This window comes from Callorhinus ursinus, unplaced genomic scaffold, assembly GCF_003265705.2.
Source record: "Callorhinus ursinus isolate GAN/ISIS: 27379988/994484 unplaced genomic scaffold, GSC_fseal_2.0 scaffold20, whole genome shotgun sequence".
Taxonomy (NCBI): Eukaryota; Metazoa; Chordata; class Mammalia; order Carnivora; family Otariidae; genus Callorhinus; species Callorhinus ursinus.
Window position 1 is genome coordinate 14,047,403 of NW_027397082.1, and position 22,530 is coordinate 14,069,932.

At 39.3% G+C, this 22,530-nt stretch overlaps 1 protein-coding gene across 5 annotated transcripts in view; it reads left to right on the forward strand.

Moving 5' to 3' along the window:
• The window catches only part of SORCS1 (sortilin related VPS10 domain containing receptor 1), a 572,578-nt gene that overhangs the window by 484,778 nt on the left and 65,270 nt on the right, over positions 1–22,530 (forward strand). For all 5 annotated transcript variants that reach the window (XM_025880696.2, XM_025880698.2, XM_073904224.1 and 2 more), the window contains exon 18: positions 12,200–12,371. In XM_025880696.2, coding sequence (XP_025736481.1) covers positions 12,200–12,371 — 172 coding nt within the window. The remainder of the gene's footprint in view (positions 1–12,199; positions 12,372–22,530) is intronic.

Sequence of the window (22,530 nt, forward strand, 5' to 3'; positions counted from 1 at the left end):
GACATTCAAAATAAAGTCACATTCCATTTACTAGTCAAAATAAAAGACTTGTGCTTCCACCCTGCCTAAAAAAAGGAAAATTTTGTCACTTCACCTAGTCTCCTCCTGGTCTCCTAATCTCAAGGTTGCTTACTCACTTTAAAGGAAAAGTCCTGAGAACTGTTCCTTTGAAGAGAGAAACTCGTAGAACCTGCTCAGTCAGCCATGGAACCACATTCTTTCTGAATGTTAAGGTTGTTACAGGTGTTAAGTTAAGGTGTTAAGGCTACTACACAGGGTTTTTTGTTGTTGTTGTTGCTGTTTTTGAAACATGGGCACATTGGGTCTAGGAAGATTTTAAGTCTTAGTCATACTCTGTAGCCACAGCTAGGCCCCTTCTCTATCCCTAAGGCTTGCTCCATTATTTGTTTTGTTGAGGGTTGTAACACAGCACGTTTCCCTTGAAAGCAAAGGCATGTAGTACGATCCAAGAAAATAAACCATTTAAATTCTTCACATTGTGAGCACAAACGAGGGACACCATAGCTCAGTGACAGTAGCTTCAAGAAGACCTACAGTCCCAGCTCTAGCTTGGTCATGACGTGTGATAACTACTCTAAAAAGGCAAGAGACAACTTCACAGAGAAACATGTATTCTAATCTGATTTTTAAAGAATGAATAAAAGCTTGACGGGAGGAAAGAACACCCCAGAAAGAACGAACAGCACAGGAAAAAAGAAGGCATGCAGTCTTGAGTATGGCCTGGGCTCAGGAAGCATGTTGGGAAAGAGCTGAAACTGGACAAATGAACTGAGGAGAGATTGCGGACTGTATTTAAAACTTCAACCTGACGCTCTTTGAATAATCCCACGGGAAATTGTGAATGCATCCAAGAAAGAAATTGACGTGGTCTGATTTGATTTTAAGATAATCTTGGCAATAAGAGTGCCACTTCTATTTTCTGGGAACTTGCTGTATAACAGCAAGTTGATGTTTAATACTTTAAATACTAACTTTTAACTACTGATATTTTAGTATTTATTAAGTTTCTAACAATGTGCCAGACTTCAGGCTAAGCCCTTTTCAATGCAGTATCTCATTTAATCCTCCCAAGAATGTTATTGAAAAGATTCTGTAATTGTACCTATTTGATAGTCAGAGAACCCAAGCATTAGAGAAAGGTTGGGTAACTGCCCAGGTTCATACAGTAAGTACCTGAATTTAAACTCAGGCAGTTTGGTTCTACAACACTAGTTTTAACCACCAGGGCAGTGGTCTTTAATTCTGGATGCACGCAAGAATCACCAGGGGAACTAAGAACAAAAACAAAAACACACTAATGCCCAGAATTCTCAATAAAATCATAACATAATTAATTACCAATTAAATCAAGACCCCCTGGGAGCAGGATCTTGACATCCATTTCTTTTAAAAGTTCCAGCAAGTGAATCTAAAGGACAGACAGGGTTGCAGTCTACTGAGCTAGACCATACTGTCGCCTTAACATACAGTGGATAGTCATAAACATCCATATTCCACCACCACCCCCAAATCACAAGAGAAACCAAAAAAACTACTAAATAACAAAATCACAGACTATGAAGTCCTTCATGGCTTTTTTTCCAGTTTTACACTCACAAAGAAGAACTCTGGCCTTGATCTGTGTTAAGACTGGCAGGAAGCACAGAAGAAAAACCAAAGAAGGTGGGGGTAAAAAGGAAAAGGTGACAAAGGGGTTTCGGGATGGGAAGGAAGAGAATGGTTGAAGTTGGGGCTGTTGAAGTAATAAGACACTATCTACTGATGAGTGGTCGGTAATATCAAAGGCACATTTGCAGAATGTTTCCTTTTCAGTAATTGTACAAAGATCCCCTTGCCATTACAATGCACTTTTCTTGGTGAATTGAAGAATGCTTTACCAACTAAATGCATCCCAGTAATATTCAGAGCTTAGGTCCAACATAATCATAAGTTGCCTTGTTATTATGGAGGTAGCAGCCCCATTTAATAACATATTAAATGCATTATTCATTTATGTAACTCAGACCCAGGGACAGCTGCTGGGATGAAAATAGAACCATTCTGTAATGCAAAAAGCAGGTGTGTGCTTACTTGAGTAAATGAACTCTGTATTTCTGCACAATTTTCTTCTAAATTTCAGGGACAGGTCTGGTAGGGCTAATGTGATGCCATTTTCATCCAGGAAATAAAATAGTTTCAGAATGCTTTTTAATGAGCGCTTTAAAAAAATTACCAACAGTCTTCTCTGTGGCAGAATCCCGGGGGAGGATGGATTCGTGCTTAGGATTTAAGCAGAACTGTTGCTGCAGGATTCAGGAACGCCTGAGGCAATGATTGGTCAGAAGGGCGACAAACAAAAGGAATGTTCTCTAGCTGATGATGCTGGTGGTGATGGTGAGCCCATGCCTCTATAGCCACTCACCAAAACAGAGTCACAGGTGTGCTTGGATGCTAAGTGATTAAAAATCATAAGCTACCTTTAGTTTTCATAGTGCCTTGCCTCTGAAACACGCAGGGAGTTTCTGATGCCCAAACTCACTGGGATGCCGTAATTACTATGTGACATTGCTGGTCATTTTCTTGCTACCGTTGCTGGTACCAGAATGTCAGCATTCTCCAGTGCTGGCACCTTTTTTTTTTCCTTCCCTCTCCCACCTGCTATTATTTTCTCTGTTAATCAGCATGCACTCATAAACACCTACAATGGCTTTACGTAAATAGTAGATGGAATGATTTTAAACATGCTCAGGCTTAATAATGACCAATGGAATGAGTAGGGATCCTAGTGCAAGAGCAGAGAGTTCCAGGCTGCCTGAAGGGCTGGGTGCTAACTCCTTAGTTGCTGGATTGTGAAGAGAAGCAGGGACTCCAAAGATAAAGATGAGTCACAGCTGGTTCATGAGGGAGGTGCTTGAAAGGTTCGGGGGCAGAAGTAATAACAAACTGCTGCACAGATATTGCAACACTTAAGATAGCACAGTCATCCCACTGTGGACCTCCTGATTATCAGCTTTGCATGTCCCCAGGGACAAGGATGCCCTCAAGGAACTTAAAGTTCACAGTCACACGCAGGAAGGCAATCATACAAGGCATAAATGGGTTCCTATCAATAAATCATAAGGATCCTTTAAGAGTTGAGGAGACTGGGAGCAAGATGGCGGAGAAGTAGGAGACCTGGGTTTCGTCTGCTCTCAGGAATTCAGCTGAATGGGGATCAAACCATTCTGAACACCTACGAACTCAACAGGAGATCAAAGAGGAGAGTAGCAACAACTCTCTGAACAGAGAAGCAACCATTTACTGGAAGGTAGGACGTGCGGAGAAGTGAATCCGAGGCGATATTCGGGAGGAGAGATGGTGGGGGAGGGGGCCTCCGTCGGCCGCTTCTGGCAAGTGCTAGAGCCGCGGAGCACAAAATCGGAACTGTTAGAAGTCGGCTCCGCTGAGGGACGTCGCTCCAGTGGCTAAGCGGGGGGTGGAACCCTCGCGGGACAGTGTGGTCTCAGGACCCTCAGGGTCACAGAAAGACCGGGGGTGCCTGAGTGCAGCAGAGCTCCCAGGTATCGGAGCGGGGAAGCCGGCTGCAGAGACGGAGCCGAGGCGCGGGCTCTCAGCTCGGGGTTGCCATAAACTGTGATCCGCGGCCCAGTCGGGCCACTGCTCCTCCAGCAGGGACCCAACAAGCGGCAGAGCCGGGGAGACTCCCCTTCCTCCCCCGGGAGGAGCGGCGCGGGAGCGCACCGCCGGGATCTGCTGGGTTTGGAGACTCCACACAGGGTCGGGTGCCAGAGATAGAAACGCTCGGTCACAGGCCGGGTGAGCACGGAGTGTGACCGGATACCGGGGAGACGGGAGTGACTGCTTTTCTCTGGGGGCGCACTGAGGAGCAGGGCCCGGAGTTCTCAGCTCCTCCGGGTGGAGATTGGGAGGCCACCGTTTTCACCCTGGTCCTCCAAACCTGTACCAAGAGCTTGCAGGGAACAAAAGCTCCTGAGATCAAACCCGAGCAGCTTGCTTAGCCTGGACCAACAAGGGCGGGGCAATTCCGCCTCCAGCAAAGACATTTGGGAACCACGGCAACAGGCCCCTCCCCCAGAAGATCAGCCCAAACAGCCAGCAAGCCAAGACCAAGTTTACCGATCAAGGAGAACTGAAGAAATCCAGCGCTAGGAGAATACTGCACATAGAATTCATGGCTCTTTTACCATGATTCATTAGTTTTTCAAAGTTAATTTTTTTAACTTTTTTTTTTAATTTTTCTTTTTCCCTTTTTCAACCAACATCTTATCAATCCCTTTTTTAAAAAACGTTTTTTATTTTTCATTTTTATAGTCATATTTTATCCCTTCATAGTAGTTACCCTTATCTTTGGCATATATATATATATAAGTTGTTCTCTCTTTAAAATTTTGAAATACGGTTTCTTCTAACAGATCAAAATATACCCTAAATCACTAGTGTATGGCTTTGTTCTACTCTCCTGCCTAATCACATTCATTCCATTTTTTTTCTTTTCTTTTTCTTTTTTTAAATCTTCTTTCTTTTTTCAAACAATTTATCTTATCAATGCCTTTTATAAAGTCTTCTATAATTTTCATCTTTACAGTCATATGCCATCCTTTCATTGTATCAACCCTTATTTTGTACATATATGTCTTTCTCCCGTTAAAATTTTAGCAGGCACTTTCTTCTAACAGACCAAAATACGTCCAGAATCTAGTGTGTAGCACTGATCGATGCACTAGCCTGATCATATATGAAGATATTCTGGTTTTTTGTTTTGTTTTGTTTTGTTCTGTTTTTGTTTGTTATTATCTTTTTCTTCTTTTTTTTTTTTTTCTCTTTCTCTTTTCTTTCTTTCCCTTTCGTTACCCCTGGTTTCAGGTCTTTCCTGATTTGTATAGAGTATATTTGCTGGGGATGTTGTTAACCTCTTAGCATTTTATTCTCTCATTCATCTATTCTCCTCTGGACAAAATGACAAGATGAAAAAAATCACCTCAGCAAAAAGAACAAGACGTAGTATCATCTGCCAGGGACCTACTCAATACGGACATTAATACGATGTCGGACCTAGAGTTCAGAATCATGACTTTAAAGACACTAGCTGGGCTTGAAAAAAGCGTGGAAGTTATTAGAGAAACCCTTTCTGGAGAAATAAAAGAACTAAAATCGAACCAAGTCGAAATCAAAAAGGCTATTAATGAGGTGCAATCAAAAATGGGGGCACTAACTGCTAGGATAAATGAGGCAGAAGAGAGAATCAGCGATATAGAAGACCAAATGATGGAAAATAAAGAGGCTGAGAAAAAGAGAGAGAAACAACTACAGGATCACGAGGGCAGAATTCGAGAGATAAGCGATACGATAAGACGAAACAACATTGGAATAATTGGGATCCGAGAAGAAGAAGAAAGAGAGAGAGGGGCAGAAGGTATATTGGAGCAAATAATAGCAGAGAACTTCCCTAATGTGGGGAAGGAAACAGGCATCAAAATCCAGGAGGCACAGAGAACCCCTCTCAAAATCAATAAAAATAGGTCACCCCCCTGACATCTAATAGTAAAACTTATGAGTCTCACAGACAAAGAGAAAATCCTGAAAGCAGCTTGGGAGAAGAGATCTGTAACCTACAATGGTAGAAACATTAGATTGGCAACAGACCTATCCACAGAGACCTGGCAGGCCAGAAAGGACTGGCATGATATCTTCAGAGCACTAAACGAGAAAAATATGCAGCCAAGAATACTATATCCAGCTAGGCTGTCATTGAAAATAGAAGGAGAGATAAAAAGCTTCCAGGACAAACAAAACTAAAGGAATTTGCAAACACGAAACCAGCCCTCCAAGAAATATTGAAAGGGGTCCTCTAAGCAAAGAGAGAGCCTAAAAGCAGCACAGTTCAGAAAGGAACACAGACAATATACAATAACAGTCACCTTACAGGCAATACAATGGCACTAAATTCATACCTTTCAATAGTTACCCTGGATGTAAATGGGCTAAATGCCCCAATCAAAAGACACAGGCTATCAGATTGGATTAAAAAGCAAACCCATCAATATGCTGTCTGCAAGAGACTCATTTTAGGCCTAAAGACACCCCCCAGATTGAAAGTGAGGGGGTGGAAAACCATTTACCATGCTATTGGACACCAGAAGAAAGCTGGGGTGGCAATCCTTGTATCAGACAAATTAGATTTTAAAACAGACTGTAATAAGAGATGAGGCAGGACACTATATGCTACGTAAAGGGTCTATGCAACAAGAAGATCTAACAATTGTAAATATCTATGCCCCTAACATGGGAACAGCCAATTATATAAGGCAATTAATAACAAAGCGAAGAAACACATTGACAACAATACAATAATAGTGGGGGACTTTAACACCCCCCCTTGCTGAAATGGACAGATCATCTAAGCAAAAGATCAACAAGGAAATAAAGACTTTAAATGAAACACTGGGCCAAATGGACTTCACAGACATATTGAGAACATTACATCCCAAAGCAACGGAATACACATTCTTCTCTAGTGCCCATGGAACATTCTCCAGAATTGATCACATCCTAGGTCACAAATCAGGTCTCAACTGGTACCAAAAGATTGGGATTATTCCCTGCATATTTTCAGACCACAATGCTTTGAAACTAGAACTCAATGACAAGAGGAAAGTCGGAAAGAACTCAAATACATGGAGGCTAAAGAGCATCCTACTAAAGAATGAATGGGTCAACCAGGAAATTAAAGAAGAATTTAAAAAATTCATGGAAACCAAAGAAAATGAACACACAACTGTTCAAAATCTTTGGGATACAGCAAAGGCAGTCCTGAGAGGAAAGTATATAGCAATACAAGCCTTTGTCAAGAAACAAGAAAGGTCTCAAATACACAACCTAACCCTACGCCTAACGGAGCTGGAGAAAGAACAGCAAATAAAGCCCAAACCCAGCAGGAGAAGAGAAATCCTAAAGATCAGAGCAGAAATCAATGAACTAGAAACCAAAAGAACAGTAGAAGAGATCAAAGAAACTAGGAGCTGGTTCTTTGAAAGAATTCACAAGATTGAGAAACCCCTGGCCAGACTTATCAAAAAGAAAAGAGAAAGGACCCAAATCAACAAAATCATGAATGAAAGAGGAGAGATCACAACCAACACCAAAGAAATACAAACAATTATAAGAACATATTATGAGCAACTCTAGGCCAGCAAATTAGATAACCTGGAAGAAATGGGTGCATTCCTAGAGATGTATCAACTACCAAATATGAACCAGGAAGAAATCGAAAACCTGAACAGACCTATAGCCACTAAGGAAATTGAAGGAGTCATCAAAAATCTCCCAATAAAAGCCCAGGGCCAGATGGCTTCCCAGGGGAATTCTATCAAACATTTAAAGAAAAATTAATACCTATTCTCCTGAAACTGTTCCAAAAAAATAGAAATGGAAGGAAAACTTCCAAACTCATTTTATGAGGCCACCACTACCTTGATCCCCAAACCAGACAAAGACCCCTTCAAAAAGGAGAATTACAGACCAATATCCTTGATGAACATGGATGCAAAAATTCTCGCCAAAATCCTAGCCAATAGGATCCAACAGTACAGTAAAAGGATTATTCACCATGACCAAGTGGGATTTATCCCTGGGCTGCAAGGTTGGTTCAACATCCGCAAATCAATCAACGTGATACAATACATTAACAAAAGAAAGAACAAGAATCATATGATCTTCTCAACAGATGCAGAAAAAGCATTTGAGAAAGTACAGCATCCTTTCTTGATCAAAACTCTTCAAAGTATAGGGATAGAGGGTACATATCTCAAGATCATAAAAGCCATCTCTGAAAAACTTACAGCCAATATCATTCTCAATGGGGAAAAGCTGAAAGCTTTTCCCCTAAGGTCAGGAACGTGCAGGGATGTCCACTCTCACCACTGCTATTCAACATAGTATTAGAAGTCCTAGCCACAGCAATCAGACAACAAAAAGAAGTCAAAGGCATCCAAATCGGCAAAGCGGAAGTCAAACTCTCACTCTTTGCAGATGATATGATACTGTATGTGGAAAACCCACAAGACTCCACCCCAAAACTTCTAGATCTCATACAGGAATTCAGTAAAGTAGCAGCATATAAAATCAATGCACAGAAATCAGTGGCATTCCTATACACCAACAAGACAGAAGAGACACAAATCAAGGAGTCGATCCCATTTACAATTGCACCCAAAACCATAAGATACCTAGGAATAAATTTAACCAAAGAGGCAAAGGATCTGTACTCAGAAAACTATAAAATACTCATGAAAGAAATTGAAGAAGACACAAAGAAATGGAAAAACGTTCCATGCTCATGGATTGGAAGAACAAACATTGTGAAGTTGTCAGTGCTACCTAGAGCAATCTACACATTCAATGCAATTCCCATCAAAATACCATCCACTTTTCTCAAAGAAATGGAACAAATAATCCTAAAATTTGTATGGAACCAGACGAGACCCCGAATAGCCAGAGGAATATTGAAAAAGAAAAGCAAAGCTGGCGGCATCACAATTCCGGACTTCCACCTCTATTACAAAGCTGTCATCATCAAGACAGTATGGTACTGGCACAAAAACAGACACATAGATCAATGGAACAGAATCGAGAGCCCAGAAATGGACCCTCAACTCTATGGTCAACTCATCTTTGACAAAGCAGGACAGAATGTCCATTGGAAAAAAGACAGTCTCTTCAACAAATGGTGTTGGGAAAATTGGACAGCCACATGCAGAAGAATGAAACTGGACCATTTCCTTACACCACACACAAAAATAGACTCCAAATGGTTGAAAGACCTAAATGTGAGACAGGAGTCCATCAAAATCCTAAAGGAGAACACAGGCAGCAACCTCTTCGACCCCAGCCACAGCAACTTCTTCCTAGAAACATCGCCAAAGGCAAGGAAAGAAGGGCAAAAAATGAACTCTTGGGATTTCATCAAGATAAAAAGCATTTGCACAGCAAAAGAAACAGTCCACAAAACCAAAAGACAACCGACAGAATGGGAGAAAATATTTGCAAATGACATATCAGATAAAGGGCTAGTATCCAAAATCTATAAAGAACTCATCAAACTCAACACCCAAAGAACAAATAATCCAATCAAGAAATGGGCAGAAGACATGAACAGACATTTTTCCAAAGACTTCCAAATGGCCAACAGACACATGAAAAAGTACTCAACATCGCTCGGCATCAGGGAAATCCAAATCAAAACCTCAATGAGATACCACCTCACAGCAGTCAGAATGGCTAAAATGAACAAGTCAGGAAACGACAGATGTTGGTGGTAATGCGGAGAAAGGGGAACCCTCCTCCACTGTTGGTGGGAATGCAAGCTGGTGCAACCACTCTGGAAAACAGTATGGAGGTTCCTCAAACAGTTGAAAATGGAGCTACCCTACGATCCAGCAATTGCACTACTGGATATTTACCCCAGAGATACAAATGTAGGGATCCGAAGGGGTACGTACATCCCAATGTTTATAGCAGCAATGTCCACAATAGCCAAACTGTGGAAAGAGCCAAGATGTCCTTCGACAGATGAATGGATAAAGAAGAAATGGTATATATACACAGTGGAATATTATGCAGCCATCAAAAGGAATGAGATCTTGCCATTTGCAACGACGTGGATGGAACTGGAGGGTGTTATGATGAGTGAAATAAGTCAGTCAGAGAAAGACATGTTTCATATGACCTCACTGATATGAGGAATTCTTAATCTCAGGAAACAAACTGAGGGTTGCTGGCGTGGTGGGGGGTAGGAGGGATGGGGTGGCTGGGTGATAGACATTGGGCAGGGTATGGTATGGTGAGCGCTGTGAATTGTGCAAGACTGTTGAATCACAGATCTGTACTTCTGAAACAAATAATGCAATATATGTTAAAAAAAAAAAAGAAAAAGATAGCAGTAGGGGATAAATGAAGGGGAGTAAGTCGCAGGGGGAGACAAACCATGAGAGACGATGGACTCTGAAAAACCAACTGAAGGTTCTAGAGGGGAGGGGGGTGGGGCGATGGCTAAGCCTGGTGATGGGTACTAAAGAAGGCACATTCTGCGTGGAGCACTGGGTGTTATGCACAATGAATCATGGAACACTACATCAAAAACTAATGATGTAATGTATGGTGATTAACATAACAATAAAAAATAAAAAAGAAAGAAAAAAAGAAAATGCAACCACAAAAAAAAAAAAAAGAGTTTAGAGGAGAGACAATCTCATTCCATTTAAAGAGGCAGTACATTAGTGGTAAAGAGAGGATAGTCTAGAGACAAATTGTCTGGTGTCCTGACTGGGTGATCTTGAGAAAACTGGTTAACTTCTTTGAATCTGAATTTCTTCATCTGTATGTTGAGAGTAATTATAATACCTTCCTTAAGCAGAACTGTTCGGGATATTTTGAAGATAAATGACAAAAGTCATGTTAAGAACTTAGCACAATGGTAAATGTAGTAAGTGCTCTCTACATATGAAATTCTTACTCTTTCAATTACCATTTTACTATCACAGGAAGAGACAGAGGAGAGAAGCTCTAACTTAAAGTGGAAGTTTTAGGCAGCTGATAGAGCATGTAGGGAGATATAGGAGCAGGAAGAGCAAAAGAAAATAAGTACTTTCAAGAGGCTTGAAAGAGGTTTGACTAGGGCAGATGAGCTTTCTGGTGAGAAAGAATTCAGAGATGTAGTGCAGTTAGCTTGTGGAGGGCTTCATGGGCAAGGTTATGGGATTTACGACTTATCCTAAGGACATCTGGAGGCTGTGAAGGTTATGAACAGGTAGGAGAAATAATATTAAACAAAAATAACTGGCAACATTTCATAAGCACTTGAGAATTGTCAGGGTGGTTTTAAATACTCTGTGTATATTAATCCATTTCATTTATACAATTACCCTATGAGGTGAATTAAATATTAATAATTGACCTTGTAGTGATCCATAGCATTCAGAGTACTTTCTCAGACAGTATTTAAGTTGTCTTTCTCAACCATGCTCTTAGGTGGTCGAGCCCAAGACTCAGGGACAGAGGAAAGGATATTGGCCAGATTTGAAGGGGTTGGAAAACTATAGTTTGCAGGTCATATGTGGCACACTGCCAATATCTGTAAATAAAGTTTTACTGAAACCCAGCTGTCTCCATTCTTTTGTGCATTATCTATGTCTACTTCTATGCTACAAAGAATTGAGTACTTGTGACAAAGACCATATAGCTGGCAAAGCTAGACCATTTCCTGTCTAGCCCTTTATATTAAAAGTTTCTCAACTTCTGGTCTAGAAGAGTGGAAAGATCTTAGACTTTGCTTCCACTTTGAGCTTTGCCACTCTAGGTAAGTAGGCTTGGGGAGTCTGATATATGAGTATTTGGAGTGGTTTCTGTGGACCCCACTCAAAAGGATGATGAACAGATAACATTGAAGCCTAAAGTCTTAAAGATGAATTGTCCTAAAACCACAGATTCTAATTTATTATGAATCTGATAAATTGCATGGGACAAATTTGTAGAATAATCTTTTTTTTTTCCTATTAAAGCTAAAATAAGAAGAAATAAGCAAAAGAGGAGGGAGGATTTACTCAATATGCAGACTGGTCTCTTTAATAGGAGTTTTCAATAGTTAGCCAATATAGTCCCTCATAAAATATTGAGTAAAAACTATTAAATTTAGCCAACCTTCTGTACAAAACTCTTACCATAGCATCCTCGTGGGGTCTAATGTTAAATTACATAATCCATAACAATCTTTGTCTGAATCGCAAATTCCCTTGCCATCTATAGTACTCATTCTAACTCTCAATTATCTAGTCTTTAAAGTGTCTCCTGGATTATCCACATATATCTCTTCAAAATTATAAACATAGTGAGGGCCAAGACCATGCCTTCTACTGCTGTGCATTTCCCACAGCTCTGAAGCGAAATGATTCATTGAGTGACTGAATAAAAGAATTCCCTTAAAGTGCTAACAGTAGGTACAGTTATGTTACTATGATGATTTGTCTTTCTGTTGGGTGCTTTGTATGAATTAGCTCTAGTCCTCATAGTGCCGCGTAGTTCTTCATAGCCCTCCGGGCTACACGGTAATAGGTCCAGCTTAAAAAATGGGGAGTGATCCGAATTGTAACGAGCTGGATTACCACTTGAGCTTTTCTCCATGTAGGTATAGGAAAGTGGTTTCCAACAACTGCACGGACGGAGTGAGAGAACAGTACACCGCCAAACCGCAGAAGTGTCCCGGGAAGGCCCCACGGGGGCTGCGCATCGTCACTGCGGATGGAAAGTTGACAGCAGAGCAAGGGCACAATGTTACCCTCCTGGTGCAGCTGGAAGAGGTGGGACCAGATCCCCAACCACTTTATCTTCTGGGGGCAGTGATTTTTTCCTAGGAAATCAGATTTGGTGTATGTGTGTTTTTGTTTTAATTTTTTTTTTCATTTTAAATGTTGACATTTTTAATTTTTTTCTACTCTTGGCTCCTTGGTTTGTTGGTGTCGCTCTTATTTCCCCTTCCTCAGCTCTCATTTCACTGCAAGTTGTTCTTCACTCTTACTTAATGTATCATTTCTGGGAAGTTCTTTTTGGATTTAACTATGCGTCAGTGGCATTTCCAGCCCAAAGTTTTCTCAGAATACATTAGTGGTATTCCAAAAATAATTTAGTGCACACACGTTCCAGCCTAACAGATACTGGGGCTGCCTTCCTGTCTCAACATGACGTCTTGGCTTTTCTTTTCCAAAGGCAGCATGCTGGTCATACATAAAACACTAAGGCTAATCTAAATATAATTGAGTATGCTTTCTTTGGCGATTGAAAGTTTGTAATTTTGTAGCATCTCAGTGATATCATTATGAGCATCAGTGACTGACAAATTATGGTTATCTGAGATTTCTGAATATTTCGGTAGTGTATAAAATGAAATTTATACCATGTATTTTTAAATATGCACAAGCGTTTTTATCATCTTATAAATGAAGATGTTCTCTGAAGGATAAACAATTTCATTAAATGATCTCAATTATCAAGCCAGACAGTCCTGTCTTCAGCCCTGTCTTCTGAGTACTAAAATATGGGCAGCACCCTGCTAGGCCTTGTGAACACAAAGGGATTTAAAAAGTTAATGATGATACTAGGATTCAGATCTACATCATTGAATTCCAGCTTCTTCTTCTGATAGCTCAGTGGTTTTCAGTCTTTAACATGAATAAAAATTACTTGGTGAACATGTTAAAATAGTTTTCTATTTGGAGATTCCAGAATCTCCAAAGATTCTGATTCAGTAGGTTGGGTGGGGCCTATGAATATGCATTTATAATAAGACTATGGGTTATGCATTGTGTCCCAAGAATAAACAGAACAAAACAAGAGCAAAGTCAAGAGGGATAGAGTAGCCTTTAGAGGCTCTGAGTGTGACTTGAAAGGGAAAAGATGAAGCATTTAGGATTACTTTGTCAGGATTGATCAACATTATTGGTATTTTAATTCCTCTAGGAAAGACAACTGTGAAATAATGAGTTTGAAATTCTGGCTCAGACGATCCTGATGCTTAAGGACCGCTTAGAGAATCATCCCTATAACCTAATACTCCTTTCTGTTATCTCCTTAATAAGTGCCTTTCAGCCATACCCATTCTCCTAAATACAAGGTTCCCCAAAATTCTTCAGCTGGAAGTAGAAAGATACAGACCAATTTAGGCCAATTGGAGTTGCTCGCATTTCACAGAAATAAAATCTTTAGGCTTCTGCCTGAGGCTATGACATATTAGCTTGCAGCAAATCCAATATATATGTATATATTTAGAGCAGGAGTAAGATTCTGAGAGAGAGAAAGAGAGACATGAGGAGGAAGCAGAGCAGGAGAGAATTGTCATGAAGATTTGGGCAAACAGAACCCTTTTCTTCAGAGACGGGAAATTCACTGTAGCGGTCCAACAATTCATGCTGTATTTGCCCACAGTGACTTTGCCAATTCATACATCACACTGTAGAAGAGGTCAGGTTTCAGATTCCCAGTTAGAAGGCCAGACAGAAAGTCTTGGCTAAACAACTGGCAGTAGGCTCATAAGGCTGGGGAGATAAAAATTGACTTCAGGTCAGATCCCAGAGAGAAAGGAAGCATAGAGAAGTAGCACCGTGTTCTGTGCATTTTTTTCTCTCTGAGCTGTGTGGTGGTATCTTAAGTGATACAAGCAAAAGTCAGGTATAGTTTTTAGAAAGTATTACATAATAAATAAAAATAGGAAATAAAAATTAGAGCTCAGGGACTAATTAAGAAGGAAAGCCCTGGTGAATAATACAACACTAGATTCTTGAGACTTCTGGAAAGCTCCATCCTAGGAGTGAGGACCCCAGAACTAGATTAGGTTCTCTAAGTGCTGAAACCCAATCTGGAATTATTTCAGTCTCTGAAGGGGTTAGAGTGATTTTCCCCCACTCTAAATCTGCCAGAAGCTAAAATGAATCCTCTTTAGAGGAAGATAACATAAATCAGAAGCCTTACCTATATTTTTTCATAGAAAATGTTGGGTGTTTAATTTAAAATATTATATATATATCAAAGAACAGGACCAGGAGGAGGAAAAAAGCATCAGAAAAAAGAACAGTTGTCTGAGATATGATTAATATGTTCATGAATATAGGTTAAGACAGAAAATGCAGCCCTCCATCAGTCATCAGTAGGAGGCAGTAACAAATGGAAGTTGTAGAAATAAAGATATAATAACTGATATTAAGGGGCACCTGGGTGGCTCAGTCAGCGGAGCCTTGGAGTCTTGGTTTTGGCTCAGGTCATGCTCTCCTGGGTGGTAGGATGGAGCCCCAAGTCAGCTCCACACTCACCAGGGAGTCTGCTTGAGGATTCTCTCTCCCTCTGTCCCTCCCCTCCCCTCTCTCTCAAATAAATAAATAAATAAATAAATCTTTTAAAAAATAACTGGTATCAAGAAGTTAGGTGGGTTGACAGCCCACTGAACCCAGATGGATAGAGAGTCCGTTAACTGGAAGAAAGGACAGTTGGAAGTATAACATTTGAAACATAAGAGAGAAAGAATAGTAGAGAAAAGAGTAAGAAGAGACATGTGGAAAACAGGGAAAGGGCCAACACATGTAATTGGAGGCTGAGAGGGGAGAAGGAAGGTAAGGAGCCAGAATCTGTTTTGAAGGGATAATGTCTAAGAATTTTCCCAAACTGACAGGAGGTATCAGTGTATCAATGTAGGTTGGAAAGAATCCACAAACCCCAAGCAGGATATATACAGGGAAAAAAAAATGGACTTAGGTATCATATTCAAACTATTGAAATCAAAAAACAAAAAGAAAAATTTAAAAGCAGTGCATAAGAAACTGGAATGACATCTTTGAAGTGCTGGGGAAAAACACAAATGTAGAGGTAAAATAGAGACATCTCCCAAACAGAAACCGAGCTGAGTCGTATAAGATGATTTCTATAAAAAGAAACACTAAAGGTAACTCTTCAGGCATAAAGAGAATGAACCCAGATGACAGCACAATGGTGGAAAGAATGAAGAGCAAGAAAGAGAGCATATATGTGGGTAAATTGAAATTAATAATAACTTTGCAGACCAATAATGATAATCCACTGTGGGTTTAAATATATATAGAATTAAAATACATGACAACAATAATTCAGTATGTATTAAATGGAGTAAAAGTGTTTTAAGTTCCATGAAATGTCTGTGAAGAGATAAAAGTACTAATTTATATTAGATACCAGCATGTCCAGAATATGTGCTTTAATATCTAGAGAAACAGCTAAAAGAATAGAGAATATTTAACTATCAAGCTATTGGCAGGGAACTGGAATAATATTAAATGTGCCTCATTAATACCAAAAAAAAAAAGGCAGGAAAGAGAGAAAAAGGATCCTACTTACAGTTGAGACTAATAGAACAGATACTGAAATGGTATATATAAACCCAAATATTATCATTAATTACACAAGATGAATAATTAGTGATTTTTGTGGCTTACGTAGGAAGTCTGTGTCTAACCCAAGATTGTGAAGAAATTGCACCACAGGTTTTTTTCTTTAGCTTTCACATTTAAGTCTGTAATCTATCTTGAATAAAACCAAGGTTTATGTAAGTTTTTCCATTTGCATATTCAATTGACCCAACACCAGTGAAAGACAATTCTTTTCACACTGACTTGCTTGCTATGAGTCTTTGTCACAAATCAATTGAACATATCTGTGTGGGTCTACTTCTAGATACTTTATTTTGTTCTATTGGTTTTGAATTTTGAACCTGTGTTAATTGATAAATTTAAAGCACTTTTTTTTTTTTTTTTTTTTTTTTAGAGAAAGAGCATGGGAACAGGAGGTGGGGTAGATGAGGGAGGGGTAGAAGGAGAGGGAAAGAGAATCTTTTTTTTTTTTTTTTAATCTTAAAGCAAGCTCCACTCCCAGTGCAGAGCCCAACACAGGGCTTGATCTCATGACCCTGAGATCATGACCTGAACCGAAATCAAGAGTTGGACACTTAACCAACTGAGTCACCCAGGTGCCCCTAAAATACATTTTAATTACTCTAGATTCAGATTAGCCTAGATAAAAATTCTCTGAACCAAAAGAAGATCGTACATATATGTGTGTGTGTGTATATATATATATACACATATATTATACATTATATACAATTATATATAATATGCTTTTTAATAGCATAAAAACAGTGCATACTTACAGGAAAACCTAACACCTTATTTTCAATATCTCTACCCAGAAAACTACACCACATTTGGAAAAATTTTAAAAAACATAAACATATGGAGAGATATATACCATGATTGTGGATTGGAAGATGCAATATTACGGAAAGATGCCAATTTTCCCCACATTGATCTTATATTCGAGGCAATTTCAGTAAAATCTCCAGGATATATTTATGGGTTAAAATTGACATGATCATAAATCATATGAAAAAGCAAGGGCTCAAGAATAGCAAAGATAATCTTAAAAATGACTCCCCAAACTGGATGGCTCACATTATCAGATATCAAGATTTATTATAAAGCTACGGTAATTAAGAGTGTGGTGATGTATATATCCTACATACACAAGCTAATTAGGAAAGGGAATAGTGAGTCAAGAAACACACACACACACACACACACACATATATACACGTCTACACACATACTCTATGACATATAAGACACTGTAGTAACAGTAGATCAATGATAATTTTTTCAATAAATGGTGTGATGACATCAAAATCCATGTGGGAATATATGAATCTTGATCGCTCTCAACACAAAAAATAATTCCAACTGGAATAATTTTGAAAGATTAAAGTGTTTAAAGGAAAATGCAGAAGAGTATCTTCATGAACTTGGGTTAGGCGGAGATTGTTTTAAAACAGAAAACAAAACCCACTAAGTATATAGAAGAATATAGTTTGATTAGACTACATTAAAGTTAGGAATTTCTTTTCTTCAAAATATACTATATAGAAAATAAAAAGAAAATTTAAAAAGCCCTGGAGGGTAAGAAGTTATTTGCAATACATAATTTTAATAAAGCACTCATACCCAGAAAAATATAAGTGAATTCTACAAATCAGTAAGAAAAATTCTGGCCATGCAGTTAGAAAATGCACAAATGACTTAACTGGACTTTTCAAAGAGGGTAATCATACAGCCAATAAGCGTATGAAAAAATTCTCAGCGTCACTGCTCATCAAAGGAATGCAACTTAACACTAAAATAAGATATTACTGGGGCCACCAGGATGGCTCAGTCAGTTAAGCCTCTGCCTTCAGCTCAGGTCATGATCCCAGGTCCTGCGATCGAGCCCCGCGTTGGGCTCCCTGCGCAGCGGGGAGCCTGTTTCTCCTTGTCCCTCTGCCTCTCCCCCAGCTTGTGCTCTCGCTCTCTCAAATAAATAAATCTTTAAAAAAAATAAAATAAAATATTACTGTCTAGCCATCAGAAGATATACATTTTAAAGTACAAATTATATCAAGTGTTGTTGGAGCAACTAGTCATTCATACAATGGTGTTGGGAGTATAGATTGTTATCAACATATTGGAGATCTGTTTGACATTAACTACTAATCACTTTATTCTTCTGTGAATATATGCACAACCTATGACCCAGAATTTCCATTCCTAAGTATTCAGTCATCAGAATGCATACAAATATGCACCAGAATGTACATAAAATAATGTACATAGCAGACTTATAAGAGGTCACAACTGGAAACATTTATCAACTATACAATTGAGAAATAAGTTACAGTATACTTATAAAATGGAATGCCATAGAACAATGAAAAAGAACAAACTATTGCTACCTACGAAAACTTGTGTGAATCTTATATCTACTATCATGCTAAAGAAATCAGACTGAAAAAATATGTATTGTATGATTCTATTTAATTAAACTTCAGATGTAGACAAAACTAGTTTATGGTGAGGGAAGTGAGAGTAATAGTTACCTTTGGAGGGGAAGTGGCAGGGGGGACAAGGGGACACGGGAAACTTTTAAATTTTTGTTGATTAATGGATTCATTCATTTTGTAAAGAAATCAAGCTGTATATCTGATTTACATATTTTTCTTTATGTCTATTATGCTCAACAAAAAGCTTACTTAAAAGTCATTTGGGAAACTCAAATAGCATTGATTTGTACATTTTGTATGTAGGTCTTTAGGGAAAAAAAGAAAAAAGAAAAAAACTTTGGGGACATTTAGGGAAAGATTTATTTTCTGAGCCAATCCTATACCCTGTGTCGCCCTGCATAGTGAATGTGAAGTCCCCTTTCCCAGGGATATAAGGAACCTGGTTATGATAACTTACAAGAACATGGTCTTTTGAAGCAGCAGATAGTTATGCTGGAGCGGGCTTCAGAATTCAGATTTTTGTTCCATTTCTAAGAATATAATATAGCAAGATCTGAAACAAGAACTCAGGCCTGGTTGGCTCTGACTTTTGTTCACCCTCCAGGGACAGAGGCCAGGCTCTCCTCCATCCAACTTTGCTTTCAATGTAACGAAGATCATCAGGCATCTCAGATTTGGCTGAATGATGTGAGAACAGATCAGGGAATCTGGTTCTAAGATGTGTAAATTCATGCCTTCTGGGTGCAAGAAGGGAAAAAAATAGTTCATTCCACATGAGTGGGCAAAACTACAACAGCAGGGAGGAAATCTGCTACCTCCAGCTGTCAGACCTGGCCCCTTGATGCTCTTGTCTCATAGTGCAGAGTACAAGCTGAAAAGACCATCCTCACTTGAAGAGGCCCTGGGGACCTCACATTCAACTGTGGGATCCTGTGCTGATGATTCACAAGCTTTCCATACAGAAACCACCTGTTTCTCTATTAATCTCTGGATTATATACATAGGCACGGGTGATGCATGTGATGAGCAATGCAAAATCAATGAAAGCAGAGTAGCTCTGAGAAGCTGGGGAGTCTTGAAATTTGACACCGTGATAACAATTCGGGTATCTAATACTGAGCAGTAACTGTAGTCTGGTTTGTGAATGCTTTTTTGGATTGTCTCATTTAGATTCCAAGCCTACGAGAGTAGGTGTTATTGTCCTCATTGCATTTTACAGATGGCCCAGCCGAAGCACAGAAAGGCAAAGTCACTTAACCTAAGGTCACACAGCTACTTAAGTATCAAGTCAGGAGTCAAATCCAGGCTCTGCAGTATCCTGTCTTTTTATTACTTCTCTCTGGTGGAAAGAACCATTTCCTGGAAAGAATTTCCCTAAGGCTCCCTAGAAACACTTCACTGGGGGGCAGGTAGTAGTAACAAAGACCAAAGAGTAGAAAGAATAGGTAAAATTATCTATGCCCTAGCCAGTCTGGCCCATAGCCGCTGCTATATTCCTGGACAGTGATCAATATATAAAACATGATTTTCCTCCTGGATTTTCTGAGAATATTCATGACCTGTGATCAGTTCATTAAAAACCATTTCAGCAAAGAGAGATTCCAAATCTTCTCTAGGTTTCCTTCTCTTTGTAAAATTATATCTTTATTGAATGGCTTCCCTGTATCTGGTATTGTTTTATCCATTCTGAAGAATATCGGAAAACATAGGATAAGAATGCCGCACTCTAGGACTTTGTCATCCACGTATGCCGAACTTCTCCAGAGTCTTGGGTATGATTTAGGCTATCAAATCCAAAGCAAAAACAAACAAATACCTCTGACATATGCCACTGGCAATACATGGGGTCTGTATTATCCCCCCTAAAATCTCTGAGTCCACTTCTCATTTGAACCTGATGCTCCTAAATTTACTTAGAATACAATATTTGGCTCTTGCCACCATACCTAGTGCCAATTTTTCATAACAGTAGGGACATTAATGCCAAGTTTCTGATGCTCCTTGAGGAACAAGTCCTCAAGGTGCCAAAGGGACCAAGAGGTTCCCACTACATTCTTATCACTACACTACAGTGTGATTAATGCAGAAGTAGGCATAAGACTCTCCAGGTTGGTATAATATTTCGTCATTTGGGCACCAAGGATTATGCCTCTGTGTCTCATGGCTTACTCATAGTTCTGCTGTCTCCCATAGACTTACCTGTCTTCTCTCTGTGAGGTTGAGTTGGGTTGGGTCGGGTTAGGGACTGGGGCAATGCCCCTTTCTTTGCCCCCAGGTATGTTCTATGTAGGCGCCATCTCCTGTGCATTCCAACTAAAGTGTGAGTGACCCGAGGAATCAACTGTCCCGTGAAGTAGTCAGACATATGTGTTCATTTCTACTTCAACACATATTTTACTAAGTTCCAATTTTATATCATGTACTTTTCATTCAAGACATATTCATTTTGTGGAAATACATGTTTTAGGTTAACTAGGGCCTCCGCTGTTATCAAGTTTTAAATAAAAAATCTAACTGCATGAAACAGAAAATTGTAAATATTTTATATCCATTCGAAACAAAAATAAAATTTAATTTACTGCATTATATTGTAGCAATATTTTTGGCAGCCCACATTACATTATAAATATCATTAAGATACAAATCATGCCATGCCTGGTCCCAGCCCTAGCATCTCTTCTCACTGTGCCTAACACATTGATAGGAACTCAATAAATGTGTGTGGATTTGGATAGGCTTCCCCAAGGAGTGTAGAGATAAAGCCCGAACTTAAAAGGAAAAGACTCTTAAAATTTGAATAACATCCAAAACATGTTAAAGTCTTCATCTGAAATCTAAATTCCTTCCTTTATTCTATACTAATGCCTGTCCTAATTCTAACATAAGAATATCAATGAAAACCTTGTTAAAATCAGAGCAAAGAAGAGAACTTCTTATTGCTGGAAGATAATCAAAGGCTAGATACACTGATGCTAGCTCGTAACTCCATGCACAATAGTATGTAACCGAGTCAAAATTTTGCCGATCTGACATGGGCAAGAAATGGAATCCCTTCCTGCAAATAGCATGTGAGGCCCACCCTCCACATCTAGGAGACAGAAATAGCTCTATAACACAACTCCTTCAAAATCCCAAAGCTTGGCTCACACCTGTTACTTAGGACCACGTAAATCTGTAGGAGCTGATGAAAAGCCCCATTGTCAGGAACTGCATCCCTGATGTTTTCAGGGGTCTCTCCCAATATACTGTAATGAAGGAACCTTCATCAGAAGCAACAAGGCAAAGGAGATCATATTTCTTCCATCTCAGACTCTCTTGTCGTGGCTGATCCAAGAACACGCGTACACACACGCACACCCTCTGCATTTATGCATCAGTGTTTCCTTGAGGACAAAGGACAGTTGATCCAGAAACCAACCAAGAGGGGAGAGGAAGTGTCCATAAAGGTATACCTAGCCAAACATTTTTCCAGTACACCTGAATTTTAGGAAGCCGATCGAAAGTATTTTGTACTGAGAGCCAGGTATCCAATGAGGGGTGGCATCTCTCTGTCTGGAGACTTGCTTAAGATGAATGTTCTCTGGACCACTAATGAGCACCTAATGAGCCTATAGACTTTCAGTGCAATAACTAGGCTTCATGGAGAAATCCATTGTGAGGACCTGAAGGCACAGGATGGATGGCAAAGGGCCTAATCAGTCTTAAGAACTCAACAAAACCGATTTGGAAGGCATTCATTTGAGAGGACTGCTAGGCAGAAGTAGTGTCTGCATGTTACTGAAGATAATTAAATCTGTTTTAAACAGCTGTAAGAATAAAGAGATGCAATTCGCTGCATAATTTAAGACTTTTAAATTAAATCTGAGGCAAGGGACTAAAATTAAAACTTTGATCTGTATCTCATTGTCTTAATACTTCAATTTACATACAAAGACTGGAACTTAATAAGGAAAATTCATGATTATAACTTCTGTGAGATTTAACTCCAAAAAGTGAAGGCTGTGTCCTCATTAAATGGATTTCAATGATCTGTAATTTCACATACTTTGAAAGACTTATGGACAGCATAAAAGTAACCACAGCGTAATAACACTTCATAAATATTGCAGGATGCTGCCAGCCATCGGATGGCA